This window comes from Pieris napi, chromosome 20, assembly GCF_905475465.1.
Source record: "Pieris napi chromosome 20, ilPieNapi1.2, whole genome shotgun sequence".
Taxonomy (NCBI): Eukaryota; Metazoa; Arthropoda; class Insecta; order Lepidoptera; family Pieridae; genus Pieris; species Pieris napi.
Window position 1 is genome coordinate 6,390,725 of NC_062253.1, and position 16,301 is coordinate 6,407,025.

General features: G+C 37.9%; 1 protein-coding gene across 50 annotated transcripts in view; it reads right to left on the reverse strand.

Moving 5' to 3' along the window:
- The window catches only part of LOC125059791 (Down syndrome cell adhesion molecule-like protein Dscam2), a 73,745-nt gene that overhangs the window by 20,903 nt on the left and 36,541 nt on the right, over window positions 1-16,301 (reverse strand). For 13 of the 50 annotated variants that reach the window (XM_047664401.1, XM_047664375.1, XM_047664409.1 and 10 more), the window contains exons 14-23: window positions 14,999-15,286; window positions 7,789-7,908; window positions 6,984-7,157; window positions 6,254-6,342; window positions 4,864-5,071; window positions 3,929-4,085; window positions 2,264-2,515; window positions 1,878-1,988; window positions 1,211-1,452; window positions 572-727 (exon numbers count right to left, since the gene is read on the reverse strand). In XM_047664401.1, the coding sequence (XP_047520357.1) occupies window positions 572-727; window positions 1,211-1,452; window positions 1,878-1,988; window positions 2,264-2,515; window positions 3,929-4,085; window positions 4,864-5,071; window positions 6,254-6,342; window positions 6,984-7,157; window positions 7,789-7,908; window positions 14,999-15,286 (1,797 nt within the window). Of the gene's footprint in view, window positions 1-571; window positions 728-1,210; window positions 1,453-1,877; window positions 1,989-2,263; window positions 2,516-3,928; window positions 4,086-4,863; window positions 5,072-6,253; window positions 6,343-6,983; window positions 7,158-7,788; window positions 7,909-9,522; window positions 9,817-9,924; window positions 10,213-10,271; window positions 10,560-12,641; window positions 12,930-13,008; window positions 13,294-14,998; window positions 15,287-15,433; window positions 15,722-16,301 lie in introns of all 50 variants that reach the window. The other 37 variants (XM_047664359.1, XM_047664360.1, XM_047664392.1 and 34 more) reach the window with 7 other exon arrangements.

The following is a 16,301-nucleotide window of genomic DNA, read 5'->3' on the forward strand; positions in this document are numbered from 1 at the left end:
GATGTCCCTGTTCACACTGCGTCGCGAGTCGTATAGATCGTAGTTTCGAGCCATTCAGTACGTAGCGAATTCGCGATGTTGTGCTCTACTACTTACGAAGAAAATTAAAAAAGTTGAAAAAAATGTCAATTCCAAGAAAATACTGGATGTACCCAATCCTAACAGAAAGATCGACTCAACTAATGGAATAAGTTCTTCGGCTTTTATTTCTTTCTCCATTTTCACACAACAAACAAAAAAACACGAATGGAGTGAGCAAGCAATGTGTAGGAATGTGTGTCTAGGAAGCGGGGCGGGGAGAGAGGTAACAACGCGCTCGAGTCGTAAAGACGTACGACTAGTGTGAACAGCAACAAGCAGGCACCTATGCGAGCACGATTCGACGCGACTTTTAGTCTTAAAACGGACGCTGGCCCGTCGGATGGTTTTTTGAGTCGTATTCGACTAAAAGTCGCGTCTCATCTAATGTGAACAGCTCCATATAAAGTGTATGGTGACCAGAGCATTCGACTTTTAGTCTTATGCGACTTTCGACTAGTGGGAACGGGCTGTAAGAGTTAAATATACATACCATCTTGTTCAGTCTGACAATGAATAGGTGCTGCTCGGACGCCATCTCCGCCGTTAGTAGTAGCTAACACTTCCATTGAGTAGTTTGTGAATTTCTTGAGACCGTGTAGGATTGTTTCGCTGCTGGCCGTGATCTTTGTGTCCTTTGTTTTTTCATCTAAAATTTATAAATATACGTTTTTATATATTTGTTTCTGTTATTTAGATATAAAGTGCGTGTCCTTGTTTTTTTTGAAGTTATACTTCTTTTGGCGCGTTAGGGAAACACAAAAAACCAACACCCTGAATATCTGTTCAAACGTCGGTAAAACAGTCTGGGCCGCTAGTTGGCGCTTGCTCTGTTTTATCGACAAGTTGCATTGTCTGTCAAGGCGTAGTGTTTATTTAAACCAAAATAATGATTTCATACGAGAAAACCCATTCCAAAGTGATAAAAAAAATAGTGTTTATTGTAAAATATCATGATTAGTACATATTATATCGTTTCAATCGGAAGTGACCATTAAAATTGACGAGAAAAATGCAATTCGAAGAGAGAAACGTCCCTCTAAAGTGCACGAAGAAAATTATTACGCCAATTCTTCTTCTAACGCGTGTTACGTTTTATTTTATTTTGGTAGGCAACTATAAAAACACTTACCATACCAAGTCTCGCTGGGTCCATAGATAACCTTGTATGCCTTGATGAGTCCGTTAGCGGCGGCGAGAGGTGGAGATACCCAAGATACGCGAATAGTTTGAGCAGTCAACGTGGTACAGAGGACATCTTGAGGTGGGGCAGAGGGAGCTCCTTCGGCCGTGTAGGCTCGGACTTCGTTCGATACGGGACCTGAACCCATCTTGTTAAACACTTGAACCACGATCGCGTATTGAGTGTAGGTCCTGTTAATGATAATAATTATTTAGTTGTATCCCATACGTGTAATTGATGGATCCTTATTGCAGAAGTGCGTACAACAGATCCAAGGAACTACTACTATACGCTATTGCGCTTTACAAATGATATTGTTCATTTATATAATACACAAATTATGTATAAAAATTTCTTAGATTTTTTGTATGTGCGACGTGTAAAAAAAAAGGTTATCTGCAATATAATAAAGTTACACTGCCACAGGTACCAAACTTTTTAAATGTGTTTTAATTTTCTTTTCGTTTTTATTATTACCATGTAGGTTCCTTTTATATAAGCGACGTGTAAAGAAAAAGTTACGTCCGCAAAGCGGAATATACCTATGTATTTTTTGTTCCTTTACACGAAAGTAAAACTAGTAAAATCTGTTGTATACTAATGAAGTTTAACTTACTTGAGGTTAAGGATATCGAGATGGTGTTCCTTGCCAGATTCCTTTGAGATGTCGACGGTTTCGAACACGAATGACTTGTTGCTTGATGCCAGTTTGTAACCAACGTAGTAGCTGGTAGATAAAATTAAATTTACATTTTAAATTAAAAAAAGTGTTTCGTCATTTCATCAAAACTTAACAATGTTCTTCTAATGCAAGCAAATGTTCTATTCTTCGTTTTTCTATGAGTCTTATTAAAACTTTGTAAATATTTACAGTTTTAAGTTGCAATAAAAGGTAAACTCTTTTTAATGAAATTAGCGATTTGTTTTTTTTTAATATAGACTGAGGAGTAACGTGTGAATTTAATAAACCAATTTGGTAAAAGCAGAGATTTTGCGACTCACCCTTGAAGTTCGCCATTCCAGTCCTGAGGTGGGGGTGGTTTCCATGTAACCCTAAGGGTGTGCTTATCAGCAGCATCGACTTTGACGTCTTGGGGCATTCCAGTGGGGGCTTCTTCAGCAGTGATAATGGTAACTGTTTCGGATGGTTCAGAGGTTCCAAGTTCATTTTCAGCAACGATACGAATGTGGTAAGCTGTGGCGGGACGGAGGCTGAATACACCGGCTTCTGTTGCGTCTCCTGGGACGAGCACTCTGCAATTCATTATATTTTTTTATTTTTATGATTGGACAATCCACACCAATTGACCTAGTCCCATGCTAAGCTGGTGAAGCTTGTGTTATGGGTACTAGGCAACGGATATACATACATATTATAGATAGATAGACATAAAAATACATATTTAAACACCCAAGACCTAAGCACAACACCAAATGCTCATCACATCGATGTTTGTCTCAGCCGGGGATCGAGGATTTGTTGAATAGAAAGAAAAAACTTAATAAAAATATAATAAAGAAAAAAAAGGATGTTAAGTGCATTAGGCCTCAAACTAGGATTCCCCATGACGTGAGCAGCGAAGATAAAATTAAGATTCAATTTTCGGAGTCGATTAGTGATGCAACGAAAAATTGAATTAATAAAGTACACCGTAATAGGATGTTGTATTGAAATGGTGAAATTAAGCTAGTTTTCAGCTATACACCTCGATGATTTGATTTTGTGTCTCACTTAAGATAGAAACATTCATTCTTCACAATCCGTAAAAAAACATGTTTTTATATTATTAATTACGTGAATCAGTGAATTGCTGGCCTGGTGGCTTCAGCGTGCGTCTCTTATCCCTGAGGTCGTAGGTTCGATCCCCGGTCCACTGGATTCGTATTTCTATGTGCGCATGTAACATTCGCTCGAATGTTGAAGGAAAACATCGCAAGCAAACCAGCTTGCCTTAAACCCAAAAAGTCGGCATGTGTCAGGCACAAGAGCCTGATCACCTACTTGCCTATTAGATTGACAAATGATCATGAAACAGATACAGAAATCTGAGGCCCATACCTAAAAAGGTAGTAGCGCCACAGATTTTTTGGAAAAAAATTTAGTGTAACATTTTTTCGTTACGCGTCACATTTTTCCGTTACGCGCCATCTTTTGAAGTGAAACTTCTTTATCGACGTATGGGAGAAATTTTGTAGCAGGTTACGCGCCATGTTGCTTTTTGAAGTCAAACTTCTTTATCGGCGTTGGAAAAAAAATTACACACATTTGTCACATTTTTCGGTTACGCGCCATCTTTTTCTTGTCCCTCCACTTGATCCGAAGAGATTCGAAGCCATTAGTAACAAAAATATATAATAACGATAACAATGATAGTAATACTAATAATTCTATTACAATTAATGAAATTCTGTAATAATCTTAGTACTACATAGTAGTACAGTAATAAGTTAAAATGAAATATTTGTATTCATGACTATGATAATAAAAGCCTTTTGTTAAACTTTATCTAATTTAACTTTATTTAACCAATTTCTGTAAAGTTGCATATAGTAGATCATTTTTCGAAAAATAAGGTCATAAAGAAGTTTCACTTCTTACGTGTGTACACCTAGTACACGCACACATTTTTTTATTTACGTGAATCAACACAAATGTGCAAATGTTACCTGTCAATATCCTTTTCCCAGTTGCCCTTAGCGCGTTTGTATTCAATGAGGAACTTCTTAATTGGAGAGTTTCCATCGTAAGGTGCGGCCCAAGATAATTGAACAGTTCTTCCTGATTTGTCCAATACCTTTAAACCATAGGGGGCTTCGGGTACCTCTGAAATCATAATTTTTTTATGACTCTAGTACGTAGAACATTTCTGCAACGCTAAACTAGTAAATAATTCTCGTCGTTATTTTCTGTTCTAGATCCTGCGCTCTATGGGTTTTGAAGGTTCAGAAAATTGATTGTTTATCTACAAACCACTTCTCCCATTTCTGGGGAGAAATGGATGGTGAAAGCTAAGAACAGATCCAAATGGAAAGTTCAGGAGATGGGGTTTACCCTATAGGGGTCCATAATTCAGACTAAGAGTATAATAACAAAACTAACACCCATTTGATATGTAATTTTTTAACAGTATGAAATTAAAATGGATTTAGTATTTTTAAATATGTGAGGAACATGTATACTAACTTTTTTAGTATAGTAGTTTTATTCTAAGTGTACATTGTCTTCACATATAATTATTTAACTAATGTATTAACTTATTGTAAACTTATTTTAAAAGAGTAAGAGTTTCTTGCCCGTTCTTCTCCACAAGAAACTACCTTTTGGAAGAGCCAAATAGAATCTTCTTTGTATTTTGTTCGACGTTCAAAATTGCCATTTTAGGTGGTTTATAAATGATTTGACTTTATTATTATATCTACAAACCAAGCCATAATTACAGTTTCTTAAAGGTTTTAATATTAATTCGACTTAGGGTCCTTCAAGAAAAGAGCAAAATCTTTAAAGGCCGGCAACGCACTCGCGACTCATCTGGCATCTTGAGCTTCACTTAACATTAGATGACCTCCTGCCCGTTTGCTCCGTCATACACAAAAATACAAACCTTGAATAATCATATTAATGCTGGTATCGTCAGAGCCGAAAGCGTTGGTAGCAACACAGGTGAAGAGAGCGCTGTCGGATCGTTCAGTACGTCTGATACTCAAGTCGGAAACAACTCCACCGGGCAAGATTTCCTCGCGGATCGTGTATCGTGGGTCCGATTTGGGCTCAAGACGTTTGTTGTTCATGTTCCAGATGATTCCAATTGGCTGAAAAGATAAGCTTAGTTATAAAATCTGTAGTTAATGTTGCCGTGATAAATTGTTAGATCGTTGAGATCTTAAGCCAAATTAAACTTGAATTAATAAATTTTAGAATAGGGTTTTAGTTATTAAAATTTTCCTTATACTTAAATATGCATATTACACACTTGTACTATAACAAAATTCCTAAACGTTTTTTCTTCGTTCTATATATAATCTGTTTAGTTAAACGCAAACTCATTCTGTGTTGTAAAGTCACTTATCGATTAAGGATATGTAACTGACGATAAACTGGGGTACAGATATTTAAAAAAAAACATAATCGTTTATTAAAACCTAAATATAACAATCAACTATACTGTATTTACCATTTTCTTAACCTACGTAGTAGTAAAAAAATAAATAAAAAGAAAATTAAAACAAATTAAAAACTTGGTCCCTGTGGCAGTGTACCATTAACACTCGCTGTATTGCGATACTTATTCGTTGAGCGAGGAAAGCAACAGCTTTGGAATCACCGGTACTATCTATGTACCAACTTAAATCTTTAATTGGCGCCTGTGCACTTGAACCCCACGACCCAAGAGTCTCTACTCCAAAGGGAACAAAATCGAAGTTGGAGGAAAGACTCTTATATTTGAGCCATTTATTATTATCCGCCTGTTCTGCTGCCGCCCCAGCTTTTTTGCTTGTCCGAAGGAGGCGAGACGGGCTAACGGGCTATTTTTCTATATAAACCGTCGTATAACATATAGAACCGTGGTTGCTTATACGCAATAACATACACATATATAAAACTAGTCTTATAGATCAAGAGCCCAGGACTGCCAGACCATCGTCATTTTATAAAAGCTGAAAGTTCTTCTGTGCGTGTCCCCTATACAGGTAAGAACGACCAGAGACTATAGAGTTTGGGTAGTGGTTACTTTGGCAGATAACAGGTAGTAAAGACTAAGCGCTCGCGCTCGGACCTACAGCGGACTTTCAATGTGTCTGGCAGGGTGTAAAAACCATTGAAACTGTCCGGCTATTGAGGTATCATTTTTTCATAGGTCCCCAAGTAACAAGAATGACTTTCAGAAGAAGAACTTTCAGCTTTTATAAAATGACGAAGGTCTGGCAGAAGCAAAGGACCCTGGGCTCTTAGGATATTATTATCAAGTCATACACATACAAAATAAACATTACCTTTTCACCCTTAGCCTGGCACTGAAGTACAGCGGGTTCACTTCGGCGAGCAGTCTGGTTTCTCATTTTAATTTCGAATTGTGGTGGAGCTGAAAATAGTATGTTGCAATGATTACATAGAATTAAATATCATATCAGTCTGTTATGTCCTTAATAAAATGCGTGTTTTGATAATTAATAGTCTGGAGAGAGATAGTGTTATTCTTAGTAGAGCGTTATCTCTGTCACACTGGACTTATCAAGGGATTTTATTTATTGCCTATGAGTACCCAAATCGAGGTTCAAGTGTGTATTACGATAGGTTGAGCCATACTCGCCAAATTGGGCATTTTAAGCTGTAGAGAGGGAAGCTCTATGATAGCGGTACTCCATTGCAAAAAGTAAACCTACGTAACGTGTCTAGTCCTTCATAAATTAAAAATTTAATAAATAAATTCAAAGCCCATGTTTAACGTAAATTAATCAATAAAACTTTTATAAATTTGACGAATACTTAAATGACCCTAATCCTTGGGATTGATTTGCTCCAGTTCAAACAATTTGTATGACTCAAAACTTAGCGATTAAAAAGAGTGGCAGAAAGTTTCTTGCCCGCTCTACGTCCTTGCGAACTGGTAGTAAATATAAATGTACAATTAATTTGATTTTGGCGTTCATAAGTGCACTTATTTGCCCATATGAATAGAGATATTTTGAGTTTGAGTATAATAATAGACGTAGTAGGACGTACCTTGAACGCTGATTAAAATGACGGCAGACAATCCAGATCCTATTCCATTAACAGCCTCACACAGGTAATAACCCTCGTTTGTCTTTTGAATATTAGTAATGGCCAATGTTCCATCCTCGACTTTAACATTTGGGTTGTTTGGTTTAAGGTCTTTGTAATCGCCTGGGGTATCACCTATAAACATAACTTATTGCAACTAATCTCACACTTAAATAAATGTTAAATTTTAAATAATATTTTTTTTAAAGACAATTCACACCAATTGACCTAGTCCCATGCTAAGCTGGTGAAGCTTGTGTTATGGGTACTAGGCAACGGATATACATACATATTATAGATAGATAGACATATAAATACATATTTAAACACCCAAGACCTAAGCACAACACCAAACGCTCATCACATCGATGTTCGTCTCAGCCGGGGATCGAACCCGGGACCCATGGATTCGCAGTCAGGGGTACTAACCACTAGACCAATGAGTCGTCAAAAGTTAAAGTTAAATAGTTAAATTATCCTGATGTTTAGCTTGATTGCTACAAGTAAAGAACCAGTTCAGTCTTCCAGAATAATAGTAATAAAACCGATATATGATTCTTGTGTGGATATACCAAAAGAAATAACCGTTATTACATTTACGAATACACAAAAATTCTCTATATACATAATTTGATATTAAGTAAAGACATGACTGACCGGAGACTGGGGGAAAAGATACCCAGCCTCATATGCAATAACAAGAAGCAATTATTTTTAGTAAAGATACTTTCACATGATATCCCAAAATGAAATATTGATAATTTACCTTCAGCCCTCTTCCATGTGACTTGGGGCTTAGGGAAGCCATCGGCTTTACATTCAACTTTAGCATCTGAACCTTGAGCAAAAGCTTTGTCAGTGGGTTCCAAAATCCAACGAGGAGGAACTAAAATATTAACGATTTATTGTAGCTATTTGTATGCGATACACATACTGTAAACATTCAAATTTTCTAAATTCAAAACTGTGGCATTTGAGTAATTTCAATTCTTTCACATAAGTGGCTGATCACCTTAATTATGTAGTTCGAGTTCGTAACTCATGCTACTAATTTTATAAAATATCTATAACTCTTTGAAATGGTTCAGAAGTTATTGCTGCGCCACTATAGCTTTGTTTATTGAATCAAATAAAATTTTTAATATTCAGTACTACACAGGAACAGTATTTCTATTAAATTTGGATACAAATTTTAATACACTGAATGGACTATAATAAATTTAGCTCGGCACGTAGGATAAGCTTAACTAATTATGAAATTTTGAAAGATTTTTAAATATTGTTCCTGCAAAGTATTATGTATTATGTGATTGACTGGAAAATGTACGTAATTATTATCTTTATTAATGAATTCGTCTAATTTATAAAATATTTCATTTTCCAGCTTTATCACGTAATTATTTAAATTAAAAGCCTCTATATGTATTTAAATGGATATTTCATTATATTTTTCTTATGATTATAACAAAACATTGATTAGCGCGTGAGATGATTCGAAAGCTTGCCATAGAAGCTTTTAACTTATAAACTTACTGTTATGCAAAAATAACCTGAAGCCCAACTAACTACTGAACAAAACAAAAATAATAAAACAAGCACCAGCGCATTTTTTGTTGAAATAAAACGGATTTATGTAAATAATCAGTAGAATTATTTCAACAAATGTTAGTAAAGCAAGACATGAAGCAAAATTATAATGCAAATAAAACTAAAGTCTAAGACAGGACTGAGGAAATGGAAGGATTAGTAAAAATGCAGGAAGAGGAAGAGAGGTGATATCGTCGATGATAGCCGCAGTCGGTTCCTAGGAACAGTTCTATTCATTTCATCCTAACTAATCTGTATTAACTCTATCGCAATTATTCAGATTTGCATTGAAATGCACTAGCCTTATATGTTTAATGAGTCGAACATAATTTTTCATTAACTTGTTTAAAAGCACACATCAGTATGTAAACTACGCAAAGCTTTGGCCGTGCTTGGAGATATATCAGATTACACATATTGAGGGGTTGATGTATATGTACCATGTACTTCTAACGAGGCAGAATAGTTCGAAGAGCCCGCAGGATTGCGGACAACACATGTATAAGTGCCACTATTTGACCACTCTGCTGGGTCGATTAGAAGTAGCGATGCCCTTTTTGCTATTTTAGTTGCTGAAACTTCGGCTATTTCTTTTAAAGGCCGCCCTTCAAAGTACCACTGAATGTCTAGGGGAAGATCGCCTTCCGTAATTAGGCAGGTCAATTGAGTCGCTTTGCCCGCGTATAGTGGAGATTCAAACGAAAACGGAACAATGCGGGGTAGAACTGGAACCAACCACAGAATAGTGGATTATTTATCTTAGGCAAGCAATGTTAGCAATTTCAGAATGTATGTAAAGATGTGTATATAGGTCGGGTATTTTGGTGCTCAATTGGTGATGTTAGTTCTTTTATATTCCTCCTGGATTAATATATTTTGATAATTGTATCATAATCAAGATTTATAAACGTGCCATTAACGACGAGGGTTGCCGCGTGCTCAACACGTCCAGCGGCATTTTGAACGATACAAGTGTAGTTCCCCTGATGATTTGCGCTCACAGAATTTATAGTGAGTACAGAAGCACGGGGACCCAACGGCGTCGTCGTGATGTCTCGGTGCATATTGGAATCTATTGTTTCGCTGCTAAACGTCCATGATATTTCGAGAGGCATATCTCCTTTCGTCGCGACACAATTGACGACCACAGCGTCACCAGGATTCGACGGGATATCTCCGAACGTAAACGGCACTATCAACGGCGGTACTGGGATAGCAAAAATTTACAATGAAGCGAAACATTCAGAAAAGTATTATGAAAGTACACGATAGGGAGAACAAAGCGTAACCTCATTAAATAATTAAATATTCGCACCCCTTACAACAAGTTCTGTTGTGTGTGAAACGACACCACCGGCGTTGGTGGCCGTACAATTATATAACCCCGCGTGTGATGCAGCTATAGATTCTATAGTAAGTACACTACTTCTTCGGTCATTGTTGCTAATTCGAACACCAGGAATTATTCTAGCCGACTGATTATTAAGAGCCCATTCTATTTTTACGGGTTGATCACCGTGGGTGATTATGCATTGCAATGCAAAATAATCTCCCAGGAAAGCCGGTTCTGGCCCAAAAGAAAAAGGTGCTATCTTTGGAGGAACTGAAACAAATATCTAAGTTGATATAAACTAGTATTCTACGATTCAGCTATCGACTAACCGTAAACGACTAAATCAGTAGAATGTGTCGTTCGTCCCGCACGATTTTCTCCAACGCATGTATAAGAACCAGCATGTTTTGCGTCAACCGATTCGATTATTAGTAAGCTACTACGTTTAGAATTCGACAGTAAGTAATTATTGTTTCTTTGCGATACTAATTGTCCATTAAATGTCCACGTTATTGTTAATGGAAAATCTCCAAAATTAACAGTACACGCTGCTTGCAAATATTCACCCACGTTTGCGGGTTTGTCGCCGAAAGAGAATGGTATTATGTTAGGAGGTACTGAAAATATAATTGAATACTATCAACAATGAAACATTAACTGAATATGAATAATAATAAATATACAACATAACAACTAGGCTAAAACCTAAATTATATGATCGCGAAATATTATGCACCGTTAATAATTAAAGTTGAAGAGTGCGAATCAAATCCAGCTTCATTTTCAGCGACGCACGTGTAATTGCCTGCATGACTATGGGCTACTGCACCGATACTTAAAATTGCGCTTCTTTCTCCAATATTAAAAACCGTAACACCTGATCTAGGTTTGATTGGTTCATTATCAAAAAGCCAACGCAAATGTAGTGGGTGATCTCCTTCAATAACCGAACAAGCTGCTGTTACCACTTGACCGGAGTTGAGAGCGACCTCTCCAAATGAAAATGGTTGGACCACGGGAGGAACTAAACGAAAAGCAAGCAAATATTATGATTGATTCAATTTGAATACCGATAACGTTGAGAACGGCTGTGTGATTAACAACTCCTGCTTTATTGCTTGCCGTGCACGTGTAGTTTCCACTATTAATATCAGTCACGGTGGGAATGTCTAATACTGACACGCGTTCACTCAATTTTGTCGTTTTGACACCCAATCTACGAGTAATGTATTGGCGTTGGAATGTCCATGTTATACTAAGAGGAATATCGCCTTTGGGAACGTGACAATCTAGGTGAACAGATTCTCCTGCAAATACGGCTTCGTCCAGCTCGAATGGTTTGATGTGAGGGACGACTGAGCAAAGAAAAACATACAATGTTATTTTAATATCAAAGTTCATGCTGTTATATCAACTAAAAATACCCTTAACGTGAAGAGACGTGGAGTATCTATCTTCACCAGCTCTATTTTTAGCGATACAAGTATAATTGCCCGTATGGGCCCCGGTGACAGAAGCAATCGACAAGAAGGAAGTCTGTTCTGCCATCTTCATAGTTTTAATCCCTGAGTGTGTTGAGAGATCTTGGCCCTCAAAAGTCCATGAAATAGACATTGGTCGATCTCCTTTACTAGCATGGCATGTCATCTGGACTGATTCGCCAAAATAAACTGATTCTTCGACCTCGAATGGCATTATATGGGGTGGAACTAATGAAAAGAAAACAAATGAAAACTAAAAATATCTAACGTGCATTTGCAATGTTAACACGACTTCCAGTCGGTTTCATCTAATTCAGGATATTCTAATAAGAGCTAAGACGACATGGTGTACCATGAATGTTGACGACGGCGGAATGATGTGCGCGGCCGGCCCGATTGCTTGCCGTACAAGTATAGTTGCCACTATGTTGTCCCATTGCTGTAGGAATGCTTAGAACGGATGCCTTTTCTCCTAGTTTAGTTGTCGTTATACCCATATTATTATGGTAGGGAATTTCAGTCCCTTGAAAGCTCCACGATATTTGAAGTGGACGATCGCCTTTTGATACATGACAAGTTATGTGTACCGACTCTCCAGCGAATATTGATTCTTCGACTTCGAAGGGAATGATATACGGAACCACTTTAATAAAGATAATGTGAATAAAGTTAATAGATGTTGAGGATACGGATATAAATTAAAACTAAAAAATATTTTTATGCCAAAAGCGTTCCGCACTGATATAGTAAGTACCAATAACTTTAAGGACGGTAGTATACGAAGTAGTTCCAGCACGGTTTTTGGCTATACAGCTATAGTTCCCACTGTGGGATCCCATAACTGATGGTAGTACTAGGACAGATGATCGGTCTCCCACTTTAGAAAAAGTTCCTAGATCTTGAGACAGTTCTCTTCCATTGAATTGCCACCGAATTTCGAGAGGCGTGTCTCCTTTTGATATATGACACATCATCTGAACGGACTCCCCAGAAAACAAGGCTTGATCGACGTCAAATGGTAAAATGTTTGGTGTAACTGCACAAAAAACAATGAGCCAGAAAAATAAAGATGGCAAATGATTTAAAATAAAACGTAACAAGCTCACGCTGCTAAAAGATTTGCAAACGGAATTCGTGCTTTTTCCGTGCGCATATATTTTAGCATCGAAAAGCTATTGAAAACAAAGTTTGACAATAATGATGTAAAATGAAACTGACCATGAACATTAAGGACAGTGGAGTAGTTAGTGGAGCCAGCGCTATTGGTAGCTACGCAGGTATAATTGCCACTGTGGCTTGCGCTAGCCGTAGCAATAGAAAGAAAAGAAGTTCGCGAAGTCATTTTAGTCGTCATAATCCCAAAATGTGAAGATGAATTTTCATATCCATGAAAATGCCATTTGATGTCAAGGGGTAAGTCGCCCTTTGAAACGTGACAGTTGAGTTGAACCGATTCACCGGCGAATACAGATTCATCCGCTTCAAAGGGCACGATGTATGGTAATACTGTTAATTTAGAAAGCCGAAATTAATGTTGTGGCAAGCGTGCAGCGTGCGTATATTTGTGAAGGGGTTCGGGAGATACCATGAACATTGACGGAAGTTGAGTGTAGAGCAAGGCCAGCGTGGTTCGCGGCGTGACACGAATATTCGCCACTGTGACCAGCCATAGCACTAGATATCGTTAGTAACGACGTTCTTTGGCCGATCTTCGTGGTTGTTATTCCTTCGTGAGAAGATAGTTCTTTTCCGTGAAAACTCCATGTAATAGTAAGAGGTGTATCGCCTTTAGAAACGTGACAATTTAACTGTACAGACTCCCCGGCAAATACTGGCTCCTCAGCCTCGAACGGAACGATATGTGGAGGAACTGGCAAATAAAATATAAAACAAATAAAAACAAAGAACATAGAAACTAGTAAAATGTTTGTATTGTACCCTGAACGTGTAGTGCAGCAGTGTAGTTTGTGTTTGCAACAATATTGGAAGCAGTGCAAGTATAATTTCCGCTATGTTTTTCCGTGACCGAAGGGATAGCTAAAATAGAACTTCTGGCGCCTACTTTTGTGATTATGACGGCGTCAGTTTTCTGCAGGGGCCGAGATCCGAATGACCAGGTAAAAATTATGGGAGTATCACCCTTTGTAGTTTGACACATGACTTGAATACTTTCACCATAAAATACAGCTTCATCAAATTCGAAAGGAGATATGATCGGTGCCACTGTGAAGTTAAATAAATATACTAGTGGAATACGCTACGTTTACAACAATAATTTTGGAATAGTGGAATAACAAAACTGAAAAGCGGACAATGTTTACAATGACCGTATACCCTTGACATTGAGCGTTGCGTGATGGCTAGCCTTGGCAACTGTATTAGAGGCTGTGCATGTGTAATTGCCAGAATGTTTAGCTGTAACTGCACCTACAATGAGAACTGAACCCCTGTCCCCGGCATTTATTATGTTTATCCCTGATAGAGAACTCACATCTCCCTCGCTAAAACTCCACTTGAAATTTAAAGGCGTATCTCCTTTTGGTACGTGACAAGTAACTTGTACTCCTTCACCGGAAAATACTGATTCATCGAAATCAAAAGGCGTTATGATAGGTGCCACTGGAATAAACGTTCTTTTGTTTAGTAACAATCACATTGTCGCGTTTTATAGCCCGCCAAAGTTACGTATACAGGATAGGAAGGAATAGGCTTGAGGAAGACAACTACGTATAATAATAAATTCAATATTCAAGAATTGATACCATTGACAAACAGTTGAGAAGTGTGGTTCAAAGCACCAGCTTGATTTCTGACTACGCACGTATAATTGCCTTGGTTTTGGTGAGTTACAGATTCAATACTGAGTTGGCTTGTTCGTTTCGTATTCAATAAAGTAACTCCGATGTCACCCGATTTAACTTTATTTCCATTGAAATACCATTCTATCAATAAAGGTAAATCGCCTTTGCTAACCGTACACGTGACTAACACCATTTCCTGGGCATTCACTGTGTCTTCACCGAATTCGAAAGGAATTATCTGTGGCGGGACTGTGAAAGGAAATGGAAAGAACAAAATTAACTAAGCAATAAAACTAGGATCGACTTAAGTACCGTTGACATAAAGTTCAGCTGTATGATTTACGCTTCCTGCTTGGTTTTTGACAAAACACGTGTAATTTCCTTGATTGTGATGAGATACAGATTCAATTGCAAGCTGACTTGTACGCCTGGAGTTCGTTAGTAATACGCCATTTGTTTCAGACTTGAGAGGTTTTCCATTAAAATACCATTGAATGACAAGTGGAAGATCACCCTTGGTTACGGTACATATGACAACGACCATTTCTTGATCGTTAGCAGGATCGGATCCGAAATCGAAAGGCATTACTTGTGGCGTAACTGTTTTTTCACAAAGTAAAATTAAACGTTTGTTAAAGCTTTTGGAGAATTTATGGGTTGTAAAAGGTGTAAGTGATATTTATGGGGTAATGAATAAATATATAAAAAGTAAACACAAACAATTAGTGCGTGTAAAAGCGACTGCTGATAGAAGTGTTTTTCATTTGAAGATACCGTTAACGTTGAGAAGTGCACTGTGACTACTGGAACCGGCTTCATTTTCAGCTATACACGTATAGTTTCCAATATGTTCATGCTGAACATTCTCAATGCTAAGGACCGATATTCTCTTTCCATTTCTATTGATGAAAATACCATTCCCCGAGTTTAGTATTTCGTCGTTAAGCTGCCAGTGAATTTTTAATGGCAAGTCACCCTTTCCTACAGTACACGTAAGGGATACCGTATCGCCAGCGTTTAGGATTTCCTCGCCGAAATCGAATGGTGTAACCTGTGGTGCAACTGTGATAGCGATAAATAAAGGGATATCTTGGAATATAAACTAAGCTACATTGCGTCAGATTTAACATTATGAGAGGTTAGGGAAATGGACAAATGCAAACGAACTTGCGATATCAAAGCAAAAATGTACGATGTTTTAAAATTTACCGTTAACTACCAAGTCTGTAGAAATATTAGCGTGGCCAGCTTGATTTGAGGCAAAACAAGTGTACACTCCTGTATGTATGAAGGAAACTGCGTCTATTGATAAACTACTAGATTTGTGGCCAATTTTAGTGATTGTTACTCCTGGGATATCATTCATCGGCTTCCCGTTTAAGAGCCAAGTGATATTAATTGGCCTATCGCCTTTCGTGACCATACATTGGATGCCGACTGTGTCACCCGCATTAGCAGGCTCGTCACCGAACGTGAAGGGATGGATTTGAGGTAAAACTGTTAAGGGAGAACTACTTTACTATGTGTTACTAATATCAAGAATGAAATATAGACCGTTGACTTCTAGCGTCGCGCTATGATTGACGTGTCCGGCTAGATTCTCTACGTGACAAGCGTACACGCCACGGTGCGTTCCATTCACTGAGTCAATGTTGAGGATAGACATTTTTCGACTCATGCTTCCTATTGCGATTCCCAGACTATTCGCGCGAGATATCAGTTTCCCATTCAAACTCCAGGAGAAGTTCGCGGGCAGATCGCCCTTATTCATCACGCACTGAACCGATGCCGTGTCGCCTGCGTTTGCGGGTTCATCGCCGAACTCAAAGGGCAAGATTTGGGGAGGTACTGTACAGTGAGAAAAAGCACTAGTAAATAAAATAATGAAATAAGCGAACCATTAACACTAAGGACAGTGGTATGGTTTGTTTGTCCTGCCTCGTTTCGGATTTCACAAGTGTACGAGCCGCGATGGACGGCGGTTACGGCTTCGATGTTTAGAATGGATGTTTTCTTGCTGATTGTAGTGAGAATGATGCCGAGATTGTTGTGGGAATTTATAATCTCCCCGTTGAAA